This window comes from Halichoerus grypus, chromosome 2 (assembly GCF_964656455.1).
Source record: "Halichoerus grypus chromosome 2, mHalGry1.hap1.1, whole genome shotgun sequence".
Classification (NCBI taxonomy): Eukaryota; Metazoa; Chordata; class Mammalia; order Carnivora; family Phocidae; genus Halichoerus; species Halichoerus grypus.
In genome coordinates, this window is record NC_135713.1 from 129483704 (window position 1) to 129507554 (window position 23851).

The 23851-nt window shown below is 36.0% G+C and overlaps 1 protein-coding gene across 1 annotated transcript in view; it reads left to right on the forward strand.

The window, feature by feature from the left end:
* FBN2 (fibrillin 2) overlaps nucleotides 1–23851 on the forward strand; it is a 250342-nt gene that overhangs the window by 12728 nt on the left and 213763 nt on the right. Inside the window, exon 5 of the mRNA XM_078067554.1 lies at nucleotides 3166–3261. Coding sequence (XP_077923680.1) covers nucleotides 3166–3261 — 96 coding nt within the window. The remainder of the gene's footprint in view (nucleotides 1–3165; nucleotides 3262–23851) is intronic.

Consider the following 23851-nt stretch of genomic DNA (forward strand, 5'->3'; position numbering starts at 1 on the left):
TTGAACAGTGGAGTGATATGATCTGATTAACTTAAACTAATCACTCTGGCTGCTACTGGATTGTAGAAAGGGTGAGAGAGAACATGAAAGGCGAGTTAACAGCTTCTTGGTGCTGGTGCATGGTGCTGGCATAATTGAGCATGTGGGAAGTGCTAGTCTTGGACTTGTATTCAGAGGTAGAATCTATGGAAGGAAGTGTGTGCTGATGGAGTGGGTGCGCTGCGGGGGGAAAAACAGACACAAAGATCCATGATGACAACTGGAGGATTTGGATGGAGCTCCAGAGTGAATGGTCATGTCATTTCCTGAAATGGGAAGACTGAGCAGGGTGTGGGTTAGGCAGAGCTGCAAACACGGGATGGGAAGAGTTTTGTTTTGGACTTGGTAGTTTAAAAAATCTGTTAGACCTCCAATTGGAAAGATGTATGAGCTAAGATCTTCGGAGAGAGCTGAGGGAGATACGAACTTGGGAGCATGTAGACTGAATTTTTATATAGGTAATAGGTTAATTATAGGCCTGGGTGAAGATCACTGGGAAGTTGGTGTGGAGAGTACATAGCATGGTTTTTTCTCGATTGCCTTTTGCTTTATCCCACACCAGGTGTAAGCATTTCTTTCTTCCTGGTGGTCAGCCTTCTTTCCATGGTAGAAATTTAGGCATATTCACATTTCTTTCCAACTCCAGCTGAAATGTAAATTTCCATTTCTGTTATGTTTTGTTACAAGAACAACTACTTCATAAAATAACTTTCATCATAACTCATTCTTAAGAAGGAAAATTACCTTTTATTTTTTTATTCTACTTTTATATGCATTGTCCACTTCTTTTGCTGTTTTTGTTCTTCATTGTAAACTTTGGACGATGGAGAACAAGTCTTATTTTCATACAAATACTCTGTAGAATAAAAGAGAAGGAGAATTAAAGTTTGTAGAACACTTTCAATGTGCAGCCACTGTGCACTTTGTTTTATACATCATTTTATTTAATCCTCAAGCCCCTCTCAGGAAGGATCTGTTAACTCGATTTTCAGCATGGGTCTCGTGAGAGAACACGTCCGGGAAAGTGATTTCCATTTATATTTCTTACACCTTGATGATATTGAAAGTAAATTTCTCGCATCATAATTAATTACATTAGATAAGGGCTACCTCTTTGCAGTATGTGTTTTTAGCATTTGCAGTGTTCAAGTGCCGGCCGTTGTTTCTGTGGAGTTCCACACCACTGAGACTTCTCTGACAGGTTTTTGTTTTCTTCCACATTCCTGTCCACCCCCATCTTTCTCATGCTTCTCATAACCTTTATTTCCTTTCCTTTATCCTCTGTATTTGTTCATCCAGTTTATTGCCCGGCCCATATTGCAGGACAGGGATGAGTTGCACATGCTGTGTAAGCACAAATGAAGAAGCAGAAAGGTGTGGTTCTTCCAGAGATGCACTTGTGCAGATGTACGGAGAATCCTTCCCGCTTTTGAGCGAAGCCTGATACAGACAAAGGATTTTAAAGCCCCTGGCACAGTGGTGCTTTAAGATAAAGAAGTCTTTTGTTTCAAAGCATGTTTTCGTTTTGTACTGTTAGCAGAACAGAAGCCACTTGGAAGCATTCTGGATGAAAATAGGTAATCCAGCTCAGTATTCGTGGTAAGGAGATAGCAACACTATTGCATTTTTAGATATCAGTTTATATATTGAGCTTCCCTTTTTCGATATGTACCTCATTTGAAGTGCACACAGATGTGCTTTGCCCCCTCACTTGGCTTTAATGTTTTAAGCTCTGTTTTTTGGGCACAAGTCATAGAATATAATCCTCTTCATCTGTGAGGACAGTGTTTATGTTCAACAAGGTGGGTAGGTTGATAGACAAGCTCTTAGTACCAGTATTTTCTCTTGGAGTAGGCATGATTCTTGGATTCAGCTGCCATCAGGAGAGTTTGTAGAAATAGTGATTTTTCAGGGAATGTCCAGAATGGTCTTTAGGGAGTGGTCTTCTCTTTGTGGTTCTGGCTGCTGAGGGTGGTGCAGTGGGGGAGGGGAGCCGCTCAGGCTCAGTTCTGGCTCCCTGGCTCCCTGGCCCCACGGAGCCTGAACTGAATCCTGGTCTCCCTGGTGACAAGCGGAAAGGAGTGAAAGAGTGTATGCTGCCTGTGTTCGCCTTAAAAATTTTGATTTGGGGTTAATTTTTTAATAAAAATATTTCTTGTATTGACACAGTGAGGTTTTTTTTCCTTCTTTCCTTTTATATCCTGTACATACTATGTACACATTAGTTATCTCTCTTGGTGTTTCTTTGCTGAATTGATGGTATTCCCCCCAGCCCCCACTGTTCATGTTAGTTTTTTTCCTTTTCTTATTTACCCACCGGTCTTTTTTCTTCGGGGTGGGGGGTGCTTTTTTCTTCTCTTTGTTGCCATATCCTCTTTATTTTTCCATATCACATCCCTCCCTCTTTTCCTGTCTCTCTGCTACCTATTGTCTGCCGCCTTTTTCCTACATTTCCCCATATTTAATTTCTTACCTGCGAAGATTGATTATGGGGGTAATAGAACTAAAATAACGAACTGGATAGTTATATTCTGACAGTATGAGCATTTGAGCCAGCCAATCCTTGTGATTTTGTTTAAAAGAAAAAAAAATTTACCAGATGTGTACGTAACAATGTGATCTACATGAATTGTGTAGGCTTTTGTCTCAATATACATTATGTATATTTATTTAAATGCCTTCTATAAGCTGTAGATTGTGTTTGGGAGGGAAGATCCATTATGGGCTGCATTTCCACACTATATTGTACAGATGACCTTTGAGCAACACAGGGCCTAGGGGTGCAGCCCTCCACGCAGTTGAATATCTGTGTATAACTTTGGAATCCCCAGAAACCTAGCTACTAATAGTTTGTTTGGAAGCCTTACTGATAACATAAACTGTGGATTAATAGATTTTTTTTAATGTTATATGTATCATATACTGTATTCTTAAAGTAAGCTAGAGAAAAGAAAATGTGATTAAGGAGCCTAAGAAAGAGAAAATACACTTACAGCACTGCACTGTGTTTATCGGAAAGAATCTGCTTATGAGTGGACCAGCATAGTTCAAACCTGGTGATGTTCAGCGGTCACCTGTACTTGGAGATGGACTATATAATGAGCTTCTTGTTGTGTTTGTGTGCAGCTGTCTGTGAAAATGGGTGTCAGAATGGTGGACGCTGTATCGGACCTAACCGCTGTGCTTGTGTTTATGGATTCACTGGTCCACAGTGCGAAAGAGGTAAGAAAAGAGAAATGAGAACCTCCCTTTGGAGAAGTCTCTTTTGTTCTAAAAACATATAATTTTTGGTTATCCAAAGAAAATTCTTCTAATGAAATTATATTTTTATTCGTCTTTGATGATGTCTATAACTCGAATGGTAAGATTACGAGACCTAACTAACAACAGCTGAAGAGTGTCAGTTTTCTCCACCAGAGTGATCTCAGTTCAGGAGGCCCGTGGAAGCTCTGTTGGGCAGGAGAAAAGGAGTGGATGCTCAGCAGGCATCCAGCATTGTCTACTTTACCCATGTAAATGGTCAGTCAAGCCAATATAAAACCAATTGACCATGATATGAGTAGCACTTAAACTCATGATCGGTAGACTGCTGGAAATCTCCAGTGTCGGTGTGCTAAATGGACTATTAATGGTGTCCTGGAAGCAAATGGGTGCCGGTGGCATGTCAAAGATGGTTAATCTTAAAAAATGTGATAACTATTTAACACTGAACCGTATGAGTAAAAATAAGGTTAAACTGAAAGCAATATTACATAATCACTCATGATGACATACATCCTCAATTTATTTTCCCAGGGCTTGGCATAGCATCTAAACTTGTACAGCGCTTTCTTTGTTGCAAAACGTTAGAGTGTATGAAGCCATGCTGTTGCAATATTACAGATAAGTAGTGGTGATGGTTTATATATGTAAAGAGGTTTTAAATTGCAAAGAAACCTTGTATCTAAAAAACTATACTCATTACCCTGACAAGAACTTCATCTTAATATTTGGGTTAAATCCTGAGAAGAAATAGAGAAATTAGAATTCTACTTAAAGTTTGAAAAGTAAGATGTATGAAGCCTTTTAACATACACTGGTATGTATATATACCTCATGATATTTAAATTATTCCTAAGGTAACTGAGATTTCTTGGGACTGAAATACATTCCACAAATGACAGAGTTTATGGTTATACTTAGGGCAAATTTAAATGTCTTTACCAGATGCTTTTGTTTTCGACAGAAAAATTAATTGTGAAATGTTAGCATAAAAAGGTAAGTTGTTGAGAATGGAATAACACAAATTTCCTACATAATGTTAAGTTTATTTAAATACTACAGAATGAAAAATATTTCAATTTAAAATTTCAAACATCATTATAATTGGTGGAGATGATGTTCATTTTTCTGGAAGTCACGTAACCTTTGTAGTTCTCTCCTCCTGAAGCAGATTTCAAGGTCAATTCCTAATTGGCAAAGGAATTGGGCAGTTTCAAGTCAGAGGCTTCCAGGCATTACATCAGCATTCTTCAGCAGTTATCCATTCATTAGATTTGTTAGTCCTTACTGCATTTGTGGGAATCCAATAAAGACGTACATATATCTTACATGTACAGTAGCATGTTTTCAGAAGAAATTACAAAATTAATTAGTTAATGAATTGGCCTGAAGAATATTTTTTAAAACATGGGTTTGCTTCTTAAAAATCTTTTCAATTATTACCCTTCAGATGAAAGTTCTAAAACTTTTTTTCTTCCGAACAAAGTTAATAATTCTCACTCTGTAGTGCAAATACAAACTTACACGCTTTTAGAAGATATTTTCAGTTGAATATTTTAGTGTGTAATAGCTAATCCCTGTAAAAGTAGAGTTCATGGTTTTTCTTAAGAAACATTGTTTATACAGATACACAAGGAATAGTTCATTTACGTTGAGCTTAGTGAATAGGCTCACATGCCCTGTTAATATTTAAAGTTCGTATTGTGTTTTTCAATTATGGAGTTTCAAAAATATATGTTCTTTGTTCTCTTAAAAAAAAAAAAAAGACTTTTGTAAAATGAGGGATGTTTTTCCTCCTTGATGTAGGACACATATAATTTTCCTTTAAATTGGCCTCTGGGGATCAGTTGTATGATAAAACATGGCTGCTTTTCCAGCTATCTAGGCTTCTGGCAGACTGGTTTCCGGACTGGAGACAGAGACTGAGTGGTAACTGAGTGGCTGGCATGATTATGGTATTTAACTTGAGTCTTGGTGCTGGGTAAGCTGAACCTCTTTGGAGTTCTCTTCTCACTCATGCTGATATGTAAATGACCTTTTATACTTAGCATTAAAGAAAGAGTTATTAGGGCCACTGCTGATTGTAGAAGGCAGACAACCCAGCTGTGTCCAAGGCACACGTAGAGACTCAGCTCTTTTGGCTTCTCTTTCAGAATACGTGGCATTTGAAAAAAAAGATAAATATTGCACTTAATATATACCTGACAATACAGAGAAATGGAATTAACATCATGTATCAAGACCTGATGCTTTTTTTCCCCAAACACTTAAAATGTACCTTATTATTTATCAGTAGAAATTTGGAGGGGATGGGGTGGGCACCTTGAATTTTCTTTAAGGCTTATATAAGGACCATCTGTTAGAAATATACCCTAGACTCTTTTAAATTATCCATAAATTATTATTACACACTTTTTATCATGTAAACATGATTTTCATTTAAAAATGCATAAATTTGGTGAATTTCAAAGATCTTTGTATTTGGTGACATTTCATTTAAAATGTACATTTTTCCGTAAATGGTACCTTAAAAAGGAAGATGGGAGATTAACTTTTTAATCTATTGACATTTTTAAAAAAATTTTTTTATTATGTTAGTCACCATTAGTTTTTTTAATTTTATTATGTTATGTTAATCACCATACATTACATCATTAGTTTTTGATGTAGTGTTCCATGATTCATTGTTGCATTAATCTATTGACCTTTTTAAGAAAAATTCCATTTGTGAATCTGAAGCTACTTTAAAAAAGGTGAGATCAAATGTTAAAGTCTATGAAATATAAACTTTCAAGCCTTTGTGTAAAATGAAACATGGATGGATTTCTCTTCAGGACAAATTTCATAAAATCATCCAGTTGTAGAACCTCATGCATGATCTCACTGTCTAAAAGCCTTTTGGAGGAGTCACTCAGCCTCTGCTTGAATACCTCCAGTCACAGGGTTCTCACCCACTTACCCCATTGTGAAGCAGGGTTTCATGGTCAGAATCCTGGTTGTTCAAATGCTGTATTATTATGGTTCTGCCTAAGCTAGGCATCTAGCAGATGGATAGCCCATTCTTTATTGTCCAGGTGATGGTGACTTCTCTAAAAGGAGGCACCCATAATCTTACCCCTCAGGTTTGCATATTGGCAACTTGAAGTGTAATTATAAGCTCTTGAGTTATTCTGTATATTTTTGTTCATCCACCCAAATACTTCCTATTTCAGGAAGTAAAGTAACTGGGACAGCTATTCAGCCTACTCAGACCATATCTAGATTCTCCAAAGACAAGAATGGAGGCAGGCAAACTTAGGGTTTTCCTAAATTCTGGGAATTAGGTAGACCAGACCTAAGTGTGTTCAGAAATAATTGATGCATGTATTAATTAACTAATTCCATGGTCTTGGAATTTATTATAAAGTACACATGGTGAGTTTGTTTAGCCTATGAAGTAACAGCAAATTAGTGTGACCAGGAATACAGGGGAGCATGGGGAGAGAATATGCTGGTATATTATGCAGGATTCTATACACAATGGATTTGATGCTTCCAAGAAATGTATAAGCAGTACGTTTCAGAAAAAATTCCTTCCATTGTAATATTCTTATCTTAAAAAAACACCTTTATTATAAAATAGTTTCAAAAATATGATAAACAAAAATATGCAATTATTCATAATTCTTCCAGTCAGAATTAATTACTTTATAAAATTCTGGGGGATATGCTTTGAATCCTTTATTCTACTACACATATATTGCTTTTGAAGATTGGGATCTTTCCATTCTTACTGGAATCCACCCTTCTGTAACATGAAATCTGCTTGTATCATAGTTATTATTGTATATTAGTTAATATTTAAGGTCATTTCCAGATTTTCTTTTTGTTTTATTGGCTTATTTGTATTTTAGCAATGCCATGGTAAGAATCTGTGTAGATAAATCTATAACCTTGACTTTATTCTTAGAAATGCATAGAAATGCAACTGCTGAGCTGTTGAGTATGTGAAAATTTAAAGCTTTTGATATATCCTGTTTATTTCCCTCTAAAAAGGCTTTTTATGATTTAATCCTTTGGTATTATATGTAGAAAGTCTTTCTGCCTTCCCAAATCTTAAAAATATCTGTAGTTTTCCCCCTAGTGCTATGGAGATTTTATTTCTTTTTGCTTTTTAAACCATAAGTTAGACTATATAAGAGGGTAATTTTTATTTTTAAATGAGGTCAATTTATTTATGAATATTAATTTTCATGTATCTTTTGAGTGCTTATTAAGTGTTAGGCTAGGTAGTTGGAGCTCATGCTCCAAAGACAAACAATATAAACTCTGTTAATGAGAAGCAAACTAAAGAACAGCAGTGGTCATCTACTTAAACATTAAAAAGAATATAATATGTGTTAAATAATGTAATAGGAGTAGGGACAACTTTATGTGAGAGCTCAGGAGTGCTTCCTGGTTAAGGGAGAATTAGAAATGTCTTCCCACAGTTAATCTGAATGAAAAAAAATATAACTCATTATAATGAGAAAGAGCAGTTTGGGACTAATTCCTGTATTGATATTACAAGGTACATCATGATTGACTTTTATGCTAAATTAAACTCCATGGTTAAGTACCATAGTTAAGTACCAGAGCTGAACTTGTTTTATAGAAATAAAATGTCTGCCTTTCTCTTGCACCCTGAAGATTTAGTGAGAAAGAAATTAGAAGGAACAGAGAGAGAATATTACCAACCACAGATGTCAAACTCACGTGCGCCCACATGCACGCGCACACACACACACACACATATTTCTGCACTCGTGAGACTGTTAAGAACATTTTATAACCTCGCACTCTCTAAGCTAAACTTAGCCTTAAATGGGCATCAGAGAAATACCAAAAGATCTGTGGGAACTTTACTTTTTGGCACTAGCTCAGATGACATCCTTATCTTGAATGCCATTAAGAACACAAGGGAAGGAAAACAAGAGCAAAAAAGCAGACAGTGGGAAGTAGAAGGGAAGAGAGGGAAGAAAGAAAGGAAGGATGAGAGAAAAGGAAGGTGGAATACTAAGACTAGAAGTGGAGACACTTGGTTCTAGAAAGGAAAGTTCTGCATTTGAGAGACAATCATTGATTGATCTGATCTGGGAGAAGCCAGGGCTCCCATTCCTCAGTCTTTGCTTTAAAGCTCTGCTGTTTAGATGTGTGCAGTAAGATCAAATGTGTTGGCAGCCTGTTAAACTTTGATGCTTTACCTTTGAAACTCCTTTGAAGTAAAGCAGTGAGCGTTTTCATTCATTGCAGCTCTAAGTGCCCTTACTTATACATTTCTTTGTTTTTGCTTTATCTACCTAGAGGCAGGGAAACCTGCAACAGAAAATTTAAAATAGTAAAATATTTTATGTGTGTGTAATTCCATAATATTTTCCTCTTTTCCTATTTCAACATCTGATTGGAAGGCATTAGAGATTAACTGGTGTGGAACCTGGGCAGACACACACGCACACACACGTGAATTAAATATAAAGAAATGTTATATAGGATTCAGCCAAGAATAATAATGAAATGTGCATGTGTACTCGTACATTTGACCCTTGAACAACACAGGTTTGCACTCTGCAGCTCCACGTATATGTGGACTTTTTTTTTTTCCAATAAATATACTACAGTCCTGTAACTGTATTTTCTCTTCCTTATGATTTTTTAATATTCTGTTTTCTCTTAGCTTACTTCACTATAAAAATGTAGTATATAATACATATAAAAATACATGTTAATCAGCTGTTTATATTATTGGTAAGGGTTCTGGTCAAACAGTAGACTACTAATGGTTAAATTTGGGAAGTCAAAAGTGATATGTGGATTTTCAACTGCATGGGGGTCAGTGCCCCTAACTTCTGTGTTGTTCAAGGATCAATTGTATTTCAAAAAATCCCAAACATTATAAATTCCTAAATAGCACCTGCATCCAAGGGTTTCAGCTAAAGGCCTGTGGACCTGCAGGTGCTTCATGGAATTGTTGGAAAGATTAAAAGCAGCAGTGTGTTCAGCTCATATATATGAGGCAGAGTGCCTGGCACACGGTAGCATCCACTAAGTAATATTTGTTGTGTTTTAAGTACACAGGGTGTAGTCAGAATCAGAACTGAAGTTTGTCATATTTTAAGTACACAGGGTATAGTCAGATTCAGAACGGAATATTAAGACCTATATGACCTTGGAAATGTGATTGCCCTCTCTGATCCTTGTTTCTGCATATAAAATATGTGTCTTTTGTGTCACCCTTATTCTTGTGACTTAAATGACACAGTATAATACCTGGCACCCAATAAATGATAATCATTGATGCTAATCTCTTTTAACTGGACTCCCCATTTATCAAAAAAAAGTAAATATGGTGGCTGGCTGTTCAAAATGGAATATTCAAAAATGGAATTTCCAATGGGGAATAAAAGGATTTTGTTAATTACTTAAGTCATACAAATAAAGTTTCATGCTGTCCTTATTGAGAATACATACCATATTTTAAGAGAGGCTCACCTTCCTGGTATGAGAATTAAATGAGATATCCAGTGCCTAGCCAGGGTCTAGTACAGAGAAAGTACTTTGAATGATAAGCTATCGTTGTGGAAAATGAAAACAAGATATGATAGGCTTTCTTGGACAGAATTGTCTTGATGGAAGAGAGAGATAATTCCCAGATTACTGGGATTATATCAGATCAGGGTGCATCAGTTGTGAACAATGTTAAGTTTCATCGTTTTAACTTCTGTAGGTTTTTTGGTAATAATACACAGAAATAAACTGAAAGGTAAACGTATCATTAGCATTACTTTGCATGTTATACGGTTGGACTTTTAGACCCTACTTATGTTGTTTTGACATATTTGTGCTGTAAATCCCAGTGTTAATGTCAGTAGTTACTATTTAACTGGTCTGTTTGGTCTCTGCCTTCGCTGTACACAAGGTCTATTTCTGAGCATTTTGCAGTAGAACTGATATATATGTAGGGTTTATTTTGCTCCAGATACTTTTAATCAATAGTCTTGCATGTTGCTCAATCTAATAGGAGGAGGTTGGGGAAGGTCTTCAAACAGGTCAGAGAACAGTTCCTCTATGAAGACTTCCTTGACTACCACACACCCCCTGCCTCAGTTTACTTTTCAGGCAAAAATTAGGCATGCTCTCCTATCTACCTGTCATGCATTCCATTCCTCTAGAATAGCTCTCTTCATCACTGTGTTGTGACTGCTTGCTTACGTGGTGGTGAGCTTGTTAAGAGCAGAGATTTTTATCTGAAGTTGCTTTTGTGTTCCTTCTCCTCCACACAGTGCAGTCTATGCAGGGCACACCAGTTATGTGACTGGATAAGCATTGGGGTTCCAAGTAGAAGAAATAGGATGAAAAAAAGTATAGACATGGTAGAGGCCCTTGAATGTTCATGGAGGCTTATTTATCATGGAGGCTGTAAGACACACTTCGTGAAACAGAAGCGTAGAAGATGAGGCTGGGCAAATAGACTTGGACCTTAATAGATGAAGTCTGGAATGCCAGAGTCCAGAGGCTGCCCTCTGTTCAGCAGGCACTGGGGAGAGGGATTATGAAGGACTTCTGTACGTGAAAGTAGTTCTCCAGAGAGGTTACTCTGGAGTGGCAAACAACAAGGAATAGAGAGTGGAGAAACTGAGACAGGTATACCATTCTGAACTCATTGCGTGTCAGCTAGATCACAGCAATGGATATATTATGTTTGTATTGAGACTATGGATTTATATATGTGTAAAATTAGATTGCTAGTATTAATTTGGAAAGGAAGATTATGTAATATTGAAGGAAAATGACAGTTATTGAACATTTACTATGATAAGTGCTTGAGAGGAATTAATACTTATAACTGGTTGTTATAACTGCAACCCAAAGATAGCATTTTTTTAAACATCATATTAACAGATAAAAAAACTGAGGCACAAAGAGGTAAAGCATTTTGCTCAAATTCACCCAGATAATAAAGGGAAAAAGAGGGGTTTGAAGACAAGTGGTATAACCTCAAAACTCATGCACTTAATCACAGTTTTATTTAAGTGAAACACAGCAGTGTGGAAGTAATATATTCCCACTCTGTGGAAATGTATTGTGTCACTTGTTCAGTATGAGAATGATAACAGGGTACATGATTGCAATCGAGTGAAAGAGATGGCTTGCTATTTTTGTATTTTGTTATATGGCCCAGGGACATCTTTTTGGTATATAAATATCAGATTATACCTCTGAATTCATATACCCAGAGATTGTTTATGTATATGATCTTCTAAAATATTTGTTCAAAACTCATAATGCTTAAAGGGAAATTGAGACTTATATTTCCAGCCAAGATGGACTAGCAGGAACCAGATGAACCTCCTTGCCTGAAAAGAACTGAAAAACAGAATAAAAGATACAAAACAATGGTTTTCAAGATACTGAACATCAGATAACAAAATACAGTGATAGCTGAAAGCAGGACTTCACTAGATTTCCACAGCTTTCTGTTCGAGAGAGTTTTTCCATTATAGCTACGCAGACTCCTTAAACTGAGGAGATGAAGTTGAGCTTCTGGGGAGACCAACATAGCTAGAGTTCTCAGGATGAGAGTTCTCCTGGAGAGGAGAGAGCTGTATATATTCAGAGGGCCTCTCTCAAATTCTCCATGGGATGCTGGTCAACATATTGCATGTGAGGAATGTATATGAGAATAGAGAAAGAATCACCCAAAAGAATTGGAATGATACTCAGAGCACATACAAGCCCATAAATACTGCCTTTCCCTCAAATCAGGGTGGAGACATCCCTACATTATCTACAGGGCAGTGGTTAGAGTACCCAGCAAGGTCTGCATTCAGTAGTGGGGAATACTTAGCTACAGACTAAATGCTGCTCTAGTCCTGGTGAATAAATCATAACAGCAACATCCAGTAGGATCAAACATCCAAGAACAAAGTTCAACAATATATTTGTGAGAATACAAATATACTAAACACTCAGTAAGTTAAAATTCACAGTATATGGCACCTAAACAAATAGTATCATTCACGCATTTTCTACAAATAAGCAGAAGAGTATGATCATAATGAGAAGAAATACCAGCTTACCAAAATCAATCCAGAACCTACCTGGATGTTAGAATTAGACCAGGAGACTAAAACTGTTATTATAAGGATATTCTGTATGTCCATAAAGCTAGAGGAAAGACTCAAAGTGTTAGAGATGTGAAATCCAAGTTGAATTTCTAGAGATGAAAACTGTAATATCACAAGTGAAATATATTCTGGATGGGATTAATGGCAGGTTAGACATTGTAGATATAAAGATAAGTGAACCTGAAGATGTAGCAATGGAAATTACTCAAAATGAAAGAGAAGGAAGTTTAAAAAATATGGGAGCATGTCAACAAGCTTCCGGTGAACTGTATACATGTAATTTGGAGTTACCACAGGAGTGGATGGTAGCAAAAACATATTTGAGGAAATAATGGGCAGAAATTTTCCAAGTTTGATGAATTCTTTAAAGTGACAGAACTAGGAAGATAATGAATCCCAAACAGAAGAAACCTTGAGAAAACTGTCTCAAGGGACAACATGATCAACTTGCTCCTAACTACATAAACAGCGAAAATCTTAAAAGCAGCTGGAGAAAAAAGACTCTTTTTGTACAAAGTTTAAAAAGATAAGGATCACAAAAAATTTCTTGTCGGAAACAGTGCAAGTGAAAGACACTGGTACAGCATACTTAAAGTACTGAAATTTAAAAAAAAAGTCCTAGATTTCTATACCTAAGAAAATGTCTTTCAAAAACAAAGGCAAAATAAAGCCTTTTTTAAACATATAAAAGATGAAAGAATTCATCACTAGCAGACCTGCACTTCAAGAAATGTTAAAGGCAAAAAAAAAAAAAGTTAAATGCAGTCCTTCAAGCAGAAGACAAATAATACCAGATATAAATATGAATCCCTACAAGGGAAAGAAGAGCATCAAAAAGGTATCTAGGTAGATATATAAATTTTTTTCCTAGAATTTAAGTCTCTTTGAGAAGTAATTGGGTGTTTAAACAAAAATAGTTAAAATTTTCTGCGGAGTTTATAGCAGATCAGATGGTAAAATGAACATCAACCCAAAGGCTGGGAGGCTCTTATACTGCCAAGTAGCATAATGTCACTTGAAGACACGCTTTGATAAATTAAAGATGTGTACTCTAAGCCCTAAAGCAACCACTTAAAAATACAGAATCTTAACTCATAAATCAACAAAAGGTGACAAAGTATAATAAAACATACTCAAAGTAACAAAATAAGGTAAAGAAAATAAATGGACAATTAGAAAACAACTAGAAAGTGGTACAGTTAAATGTAACCATATCAGTAATGGTTTAAATGTGAATGGTCTCAGCATCCAATTAAAAGGCAGAGATTGTTAGGATAAAAAACCAATATCCAATTATATGCTACCTATAAGAAATCTACTTAGATTAGAGGATACTAGTAGTTTAAAAGCAAAAGGATGGAAAAAGAAATATCTGGTTGATACTAATCAAAAGAAAGCTGGAGTGGCTTGATTAGTATCAAAGAAAGTAGATTTCAGAGCAAAGGGTAGCATCAGGCATGAAGGTTATTTCATAATGATAAATCATGTAAAGAGATACAACAATTCTAAATGTTAACCCATTTCATAACATGGCTTCAAAATACAGAAGTAAAAACCGATAGAACTGCAAGGAGAAGTAGACAAATCTACAGTTATGGCTGGAGATTTCAGCACCTCTCAATAATTGAGAGAAGTAGATAGTAAAGATAGAGAAGACTTGAACATCACTGTCAATGTACATGATGAGTTTGACATTTATGGAATACTCTTGTTACACGATAGCAGAGAATGTACATTCTTTTCAAGTCCACGTGGAACATGTAGCAAAAGAGATCATTTTCTGAATTATAAACCAAGTTTCCATAAATTATACAGTGTGTGTTCTCACTCTACAGTGGAATTAAACCAGAATTCAATAACAGATCCCTGCAAAATACATTCTGTATTGTATAATTCATTTCTAATACCCATAGATCAAAGAAGCAATCAAAAGGGAAATTGGAAAGCATTTTGACCTGAATAAAAGTGAAAACACAATGTATCAAAATTTTGGGGATGCCACAAAGGAGTACTTAGAGGGAAGCTTATGGTGCTGAGGTCTATGTTAAAAGGAGAAAATTCTCAACTAAGTGAACTCAGCTTCTTCATTAAAAAGTTAGAAGAGCAAGTTAAACCAAAGTAAGCAGAAGAAAAGAAATAATAAAAGTCAAAGTGAAAATAAATGAAGTACCAAACAGAAAAGTGAGAAAATCATTGAAATTGAAAGCTATTTCATTGAAAAGATCAGCAAATTTGAAAAGCTTGTACCCACAATGATCAGTGAAAAGCAAAGACAGAAATTATCAATATCAGGAATGTGAGAGATGATATCACTACAGATTTCACTGATATTAAATGGATAATGAGACAATATAATGAAAAACTTTAAGCCAATAAAAATAAAGTGGACAATTTCTTGAAAGACACAAATCAGAAAGCTCACTGAAGAAGAAATAAATAAACATGCATATATTGATTTAAAAAATTGAATCTGTATAAGCCTTCTCATAAAGAAAAATCCTGACCCAGATGGCTTCGGTGGTGAATTCTACCAAACATTTAAGAAGGGAATAATGCCAATTGTATACAGACTTTTCTAGAAAACTGAACAGAAGTTAAAGCTTCCCAACTCACTCTGTGAGGTTGAATTACCTCGATACCCAAATGGGAAAAAGACATTTCGAGGAAAAATAACATGAAAATATTTCTCATGATGTAAAATTTATCAGAATTTTAGCAAAGTATATCAGCAGTACTTTGAAAGGATAATATAAGCAAGTGGTATTTATCCCAGGATATTAAAAATCATATTAACATCATATTAACAATTTTTAAAAATCCTATGACCATCTAAATAGCTGCAGAAAAAACAGTTGACAAGATCTGTTCCCCCAAACTATCAACAAACTAGAAAATAAAAAAGAACTTCCTCGATGTGATAAAAGGGCATTTCCAAAATGCCTATAGCTGACATCACACTGAATGATGAAAGGCCGAATTCTTTTACCCTAATATCAAGAACAGAGAAGGAAGAGTCATTCTTACCACTTCTTTTGAACATTGCAGTTTTTGGTTCTAGCAAGGTCAATAAGACGATAAAAGTGAAAGTCATAGATATTGGAAAGGAAGAAGTAAAACTTTTACTTGCAGATGACATCACTGTCTATGTAGAAAATAAGTTTAGCAAGATTGCAGGACACAAGACCAATGTATGGAAGTCAGTTGTATTTCTTTACTAGTGATCAAGTGATTTAAAAACAGTACCATATACAGTACCATAAATACTATGAAGTGCTCAGGGGTAATTATGACAAAAAATGTACAAGGCTTGTATACTGAAAACTATAAAACATTGTTAAGCAAAATTAATGACATAAATAAATGGAAAGATACACTATACCATGTACTATGGTACATCTATTGGAAGACTCAATATCGTGGGATGCCTCTTCTCCCCAAATTTATTAGATTCAACACAATTCTGATAAAAATCACAACAATTTTGGAGAAATTGAGAGACTGATTATAAAATTTATATGAAAATGCAAAGAACCTAGAAAAGCCAAAGCACATTCTAAGAAGAACGGATTGGAAGACTGAAACTGCATGATTTCAAATTTATTATCAAGCTATAGTAATCAAGAGAGTTTGGCATTAGGATAGACAAATAGAGAACTCCAAAACATACCCATAAATGCATAGATCAACAAAGTTGCAAAGGTAATTCAATGTAGTCTTTTTAACAAGTGGTGCTGGAACAAATAGATATCCATATGCTGCAAAAAAATTAACTTTGATCCATATCTCTCACTAAATATAAAAATTAAGTCAAAATGAATCATAGACCTAAATGTGAAATCTAGAGCAAAAAAACATCTAGAACACAGAAGATCCTTATGTGGGTTAGGCACAAATCATTAGATACATCACCCAAAGAATACCACCACCCATCCGAAAAAGAGAAATTGATGAATTGGATTTTTAAAAAAAACCTCTGGTCTTGAAAGACAACATACACCTATTATATGATTTAGCTGTTTCACTCCCAGTTATTTGCCCCAGATAAATGAAAGTATATATCTATACAAAGACCTGTAGTCAGAGGCTCATAGCAGCTTTATTTGTAATAGCCCCCAAATGGGAAACAACCCAAATGTCTATCAACAAGAGAATGGATAAGCAAATTGTTGTGTATTTCTAGAATGGGATACTTCTCATTTATAAAAAGTAATGATAAATGCAATATTGATGAACCTCAAAATATTTATGCTGAATGAAAGAAGGCACACAAAGAAATATACTGTATGATTTCATTTATCTATAATTCTAGATAATTCAAACTGCTGTGACAACTAGCACATCAGTGATTGCCAAGGGATGGAGAGGTGTATGGGTGGGCAGGATGGAGGAATTGCAAAGAAGCAATGGGCAATTTTGCGGGGGCGGGGTGTGTGATAGATGTATACTCATTATTGTAGTTGTAGTAATGATTTTGTGAGTTCATACCATATATAAAACATGTTGTACCCTTTAAATATGTGCAATTTATTGTATATCAGTTATACCTCAGTAAAGGCATTTTTAAAAATTGAACAGTGGGAGTAATTGTTCAAACAAATTTAGCTTTAGGTTTTGAGATTAATGCCTCTGTCCATGTATGTTTTTATCTGCTTGTAGAAGAAGTAGTGTCTGTTAAAATCCAAATTTATCACCTTTTACAAAACTACTTGATGCTGCCCACTGATGTGCACTATGAATAAACCCCAGTGCGTAACTTCTTGAAAGAAGTAATTGTTTTGTGGTAGGTGAAGTGTGGGGAATAGAAACTATATGTCTCTGAACAAGTATATTGATATTGTAATAAATATAATCCAGTCAGTTCTTCCCTGGGGAAATACAATAGTGCCTTATGCTTTCTGAATCCCCTGCTGGAGTTAAACTCATACTGAGTAGCGGTTAGGGAAACAGTGCTTTGGGGTACACTTCCTGAGTCATTATGCTTATACCTTTGTGGAACTTTATTTTGGGACTTTGAGAAAGCAGTCATCACTAATCACTGTCTCCATAATCAGTATGGATGTCTCAAGGAGCCAATTGTCAAGCAGCCAGGAAATATCATTAGATAAATTGTAGGAGTACCTTTTAATTATTCCCAGTCATACCAACCACATCCTCTCAAGGAGTTAAAAACTAAATTTATGTTGAACAAAGTGTCATAGCCCAGAGAATTATTTTCTGCTTGCCTATTTTTGTTCATTGGGAGATTTTGTCCTTACAAAGTTAGTGGGAAAAATTTTAAAACATTAACTGTTTTACACTCAAGCATGTACCAATCTCCTTTCAATATTGTTACTATTTTTCTTTAAACCTTAAAACCTGATTAGTATACTTAGGCCATCATTTACCGATTTATTAACATTTTACAATTTCTGTTCTCTCTCTAGTATGAGGGGAGTATGTGCTGTATCCTTATTATTTCTTTCTTTATTTTTTTTTTTACCACACCTGTTGGTTGATTGGATTTTGTCATCAGGGTTTTTTTCTAGGACGGGTTCATGAGTGCTTCCTCACTGCTAGATTGTTGACCTATTGGTAGATAATTGAGGATTTATACTTTTTCCCCTCATATATTTATAGATACCCAATTATTTTCTGTCACTGAATGTGCTATGAAGAAGTCTGAATCTAGCCTGATACTCGTTTTCCTCTTTGCTAAGTTCTTGTTGTTTTTTCCCCAGATACCTGAACAGTTTTTACTGTATAATTATGTATATCATTCTATGCAAATGTTAGTGAAAGTGGTATGATCATTTGATATGGAATCATAGTGTTTTTCATTAATTTTTAAGGAAATTTTCTTCTACTATATCTTTGGATAGTTCTTCAATAGGTTCACTATTTCGGTGTATTAATTTTTTTGGTTAGACTTGTGAGCTGTTATTTGCTCTTTAATTGCTTTGATCTAAGTAATTCTTTTCTAGCTGTATCTCTTGTTTTGCTCTTTCTAATTAGCTTAATGGTTTTATAATTGAGTAAGATGTTTTTATGTTGTCTTCAGTTTTTTCATTAGCTGAGAAGTGTTCCCTTTTATTTGATGCTTTTGTTTCTACCTACTAGCCTTTTTTAATTTATATAGTTAACAGTTTGTTCTTTGGCTCAAAAAACATAGGCGATTATCTTCTATTTCTTTGACTATACTTTTTTCTTGTAAAGGAGTAATTTTGTTTTTCTAATCTGCTTTGTGCCTTACGAAAATGCTTAATCATAGTATGTTACATAGTTCCTGTCACATTTCTTCTTGTCTTCTGCTTGCTTAAAATGGGCAGCTCTGTCCAAAACTTCTATTTGCACTAACTTGGTGTAGGTGAATTTTCCTTTTCTCCTTTCCAAAATGGCCTGAATTGTCTTCCTGTCCTAGCTCCTGTTTGAGAGCCAGGAATTTCAGGTGCTTCATGTTCTGAGCCCAGAAAAGGGAAGGAAGGCTTCAGCTGATATTTGAACAGCTTTGATTAAAGGGTCTGAGCTCTGCATGTTCTCAGGTTCTTCTTTGCATGGTTTGTTCAGGATCACTCCATCTAGTCATCGCAGTATTCTCTTTTCACAGAGGAGAATCTTGAAATTGAGATGATTGCTCCCATTTCAGCTGAAGTCCACCGTGCCTGCACTTTGCTTTCAGAGAATCATGCTTGGCATTGGACTTCCCCAATTGCCCTATCATTGTCCAGCAATGGTCCCTCCTCCCCATGATGAACGTTAAGAGGCTTCAACTCAGCCTCTTGCTGTTCAAGAATCTTTTCCCCTTATATTCCTTGTGTCTTCTCTTTTCCTGTTGAATGCTAGGGATAATTGACCCTTTGTGGTGAGGATCATCCTGTCTTCACTGTCTGTTTTGTCCCCATCTGGTAGAGCTCACCACCACTGGTCCTCTCTGTTCTGCTTTCTGACAAGATGCTCTGTTGCTGGGTAGGGACTCTCACCCTTGCAGGTTTTCCCTGATTTCTCCACAAGTTGAACTCATACTTATCTCTCCAGGGGAAATCAATGAGACTTCTTAGGATTCTGATGAATCATTCTCATTCTGTGTATCATGTGGGGGAAGAGGGATTATGACCATCTTCTGTTTCATTCCTTGGCTGCCATTTTCAAATCCTATGTGAGAGTTTGTGCTTATATCTTACTTGAGGTACTGAGAGTAATTTTTTTTTGGTAGCTTTTATCTTTTTTGTTGTTGTTTATATTAGCTGTGGATAAGGGAGATTCTGTGGTATGGCTTCAATCCCCAGTATTTTCTTCGAGTTTGATACCACATTTAAATGTTTTTGACCTGAAGTCTATTTCAAGCCACACAGAAAGCCAGGTGTAAGGGCTTCTGGTAGAAGATGATATAATCTGGGACACTGCAGTTATCATTTACAAGTAATATTGTGGTGGTTTACTTAGTGCACATTACTGAACCAAGAAATACTAGTTCTATGGGTGTCTCATTTCTGTGGATTAAAGACTATGGTTCCCATGACCATACTTAATGTCATGGTTTAATGCATGCAAAATTCTTCCATATGGGCAACGCTGAATGTTTGTGAATTCTTCATCTGATTTAGAAATAGCCTACAAGGCACATTCCAGATCTTGAGCAAGATCATTTTCATCTTTAAAAAAGGGGGGGGGGAATTATGTTCTGAATGTAACAGAGAGATTTTAATTAGAATTTAACAGATTAACTGTGCAACTGTGTTCTTAAGTCAATTCATACATAATTTCTTGTTTGAAAAATGAAGATATTGGGCTAGATCAGTGTTTACCTACTTTTCTTGGTCATAAAAATTGTCTTTTGTTTAAAATCAAAAATACTCCAGTGCCTCTCCGATGGAGACTCAGATTCATTGCTCTGAATTCAAAGATTTTCACCATAGTTGCATATTATCACCAGGGAGCTTTTAAAAATCCTGACACTGAGGCTGCTCCCAAGATCAACTTGTAAGAATCTCTGGAGCAGAGGGACGCAACCCTAGGCATGAACATTTTTTAAAGTCCCCAAAATCATTCCAACTGTAACATGAAGTTTGTGAAACACTGGTTTAGCATGAAGTCCTTACAAAATACCCTGGAACATTTTTATAGTTAGACAAATCTGAGGAGTCATTTCTTAAAACAGCTCCAAAATTTTATCCATCCTTTCAGTTGTTACATTTAGAGCCTTAAATGAAGCCATTCTGTATAAAATTTACTCCTGGATTCTTTTGAACAGATTTATAATGTCTTATTAGAGTAGGCTTTGCTTCCCTCTGATGTGGCAAAATTGGATTTGAAAATAGTCAATGTTGGGGTGCCTGGGTGGCTCAATTGGTTGAGCATCAGCCTTCAGCTCAGGTCATGATCTCAGGGTCCTGGGATCCAGCCCCGCGTCAGGCTTCCTGCTCAGTGGGGAGTCCGCTTCTCCTTCTGCCTCTTCCCTTCCCCCCTTGCTTATGCTCTCTCTCTCTCTCTCTGAAATGAATAAATAAAGTCTTTTTAAAAAAAGAAAATAGTCAACTTTATCTTAAGCTTTTTCTCCATATCACATACTTTTATATCCTAGTGAGCTCAGTAAGAAGTGTACATTCCCTGCAGGGGGCAAAACTGAGCCAGCGATGTTTAGAATGGCTTCAGGTCTTGGCTTGGTTACTCTATGGTTAACTAAGTAATAATCCAAATATTCTCTTAAAATCATTTGTAGAAAACTGAAATTTAATTTAATTTTTTTTAAAAAAGACAAATCCCACTTGTTAAAAGCACCCTATGACATCAGCTCTTGCTAAAGTTAAACCCTATAGTCAATGATAGCATTTTAGTTTTGTAGATCACCATGAGATTATAGTAGTGTGGATTACAGGGAGATGTACAAAGAGAGATAACATATTTTTCATATACTTTTCATATAATACTTTATAATACTTCCTCTTTTTAGAATAATTACCAGCATTCCTAAGTATTCATTTCTCACTACACAATTATGTATTTCTTGTCACTTAACGACTCTACAAAACTAAATAAGTATACTTTATTTCTCTGCATCTGAATGAGAGCTGAAGAACTCCATGTCTTTCTTGTAATTATTTCAGGAGTGATTTGTGAAGTAGGTGGTATCTGAAAAGCTGTTTGATAAACAGACAGTTTGGAGGGATTGGCTGGGGTCAAGGAATACTGAGCAGCATTTTTCAGGCACATGGCACTTCAGGAAAAAACAGAGTCAGAGCCAAAAGGGATGAAAGAGCAGCTGAGCAGAGAATGCCAAAGGAGACGAGGAGGTGAAGAAGGTACTTAGGGGAGTCCCAGTGGAAAGTATTATATTCATTAATTAAACCCAGAACTCTGTGGTGAGATGTTTAAAGGCTTTTCTGCTTATCAGTTAAGTATGATCAGGGGTATATATGGGATTTTGCAGAAGCCTTGGCCAGACCCTCCAGTGCCTTCCCGGTTCCTGTGAGGTCCTGCAGGAACCATTTGATGCACTTATCCTCAGACTGGTGTGGGCCTCTTCCTGGAGTCCCAAGGGGAGGCACATTCCCGTTAATATATCTAACATGCTGTGCTCACTCTGGGCTTCTCCTGCTAGACTCCTCCTGTCTCCCTCTGATTTCTTACAGTACCCTTCAGGATGAAAGGATCAGACTTTCCTTTTGCTTTTCCTTCCTATCAGGACTCTCTTAAGTCTTATTCTCTTCCTTTGGATGCCAGCCCTGTGGCCAACTTGGTGGCAGATGAGTGCTGGAAAGGGAAAGATTGGCCTAAGGATAAGGGGTTCTGAATTGTGAGTTATTTCACAAAGTATACTCCAACACATGTGAAGAACTTGGTACATTACTTGGTACAAATGCCTAAGAAATATGTTCTATTATTTAATTACTAGAATTGTGAAACAAACCCATCCAATCATTGAATTAAAACCTACTTGGAGACTTTGTGTTATTTATTTCAAATATTATAGTACAAAGGATCTTGCAGTACTATTAGCTCTAACTCCGCCATTAGCTCAATGACATGACTGTGATCTAGAAAACATGCCTTTTTCTTGAGACACTTAACTGCAAGAAATTTGTAATAATAAATGCAGAATTCTAGATGACTGTATTGTGAAACACCCCACCCGGGGACTGCAGGGCCTTGTGCTGGTACAGAGTGGCTCTGCATGGTTCAGGCTATCTTTGTGCCTATTAGGAGGACACTAAAGCAAAACCTTAAATATAGGAATTACTTAACTAGTAAGCATAGTATTTACTGATTCAGGGCATTTCTGAGAATTTTGGAGTGGGATGTAGGACTCTCTACTTTATTTCTCATTCACTTGGGGTTAGATTCATGGTGGTTACCAAACCAGATCTATGAAAGATAGCTCACAATTCACTGTGGTCCAAGGAAATTTGGCCCACAAATCTTTTAGGATTTGGGATTTCTTGGGCGTACTCATCCACAACACATTCACATGTGTCGCATGTTAAATTTTCTTAAGTCTGGTATTTGGCATTCTAGGTGTTGACATCCCACAGCCTTAGGAATCTTGCCTCTGAGGCTGACAGTTAGCATCACTCAATGCAAGGAACCTTCTTTCCCACCTTACTTTACTTTGTTGAGACCTTTAGGAAAGGGTAGCCCCCCATGTCTTAAAATTATTGTTTCTTTTTTTTTTTTAAGATTTTATTTATTTATTTGACAGAGAGAGAGCACAAGCAGGGGGAGCTGCAGGCAGAGGGAGAGGGAGAAGCAGGCTCCCTACTGAGCAGAGAGCCCGACCTGGGGCTTGATCCTGGGACCCTGGGATCATGACCTGAGCCAGAGGCAGACACTTAACCGGATGAGCTACCCAAGGGCACCAAAATGATTGTTTCATTTGTTCTTTTTCTTCTTTCTTTCATGGAATATTCTTTTATTTATTTACATTTCCTTTAATTTCTTTCAACAATGTTTTATAGTTTTCAGAGTATAAAGTTATTTCTAAAATAAATAAGTAAATCTTTAAAAAAATGTTACTTTTTCTTATAAAAGATTGAGGAAATTCCCTTCCATTCCTAGTGTTTAAAGTGTTTTTATCATAGAAGAGTGTTGGATTTTGTCAAATGCTTTTTCTGTCTCACATGATCGTGTTGTTTTTGTTTTTTTATTCCATTGATATGGCGTATTACAATGATTGATTTTCATTTGTTGAACCAACCTTGCATTCCTTGTATAAATCTCACTTAGTCATAGTGTGCAATCCTTTTTATATGTTGCTAAACTCAGCTGGTATTTTGTTGAGGGTTTTATGCTTATATTCACAAGGAATACTCGTCTGCAGTTTTCTTTTTCTTGTAATGTCTCTTGTTTTGATATCAGAGTGATAGTGGTCTCATAGAATAAATTAAGAAATGTTCCCTCCTCTTAGTATTTTTGGAAGAGTTTGTGGAAAATTGGTA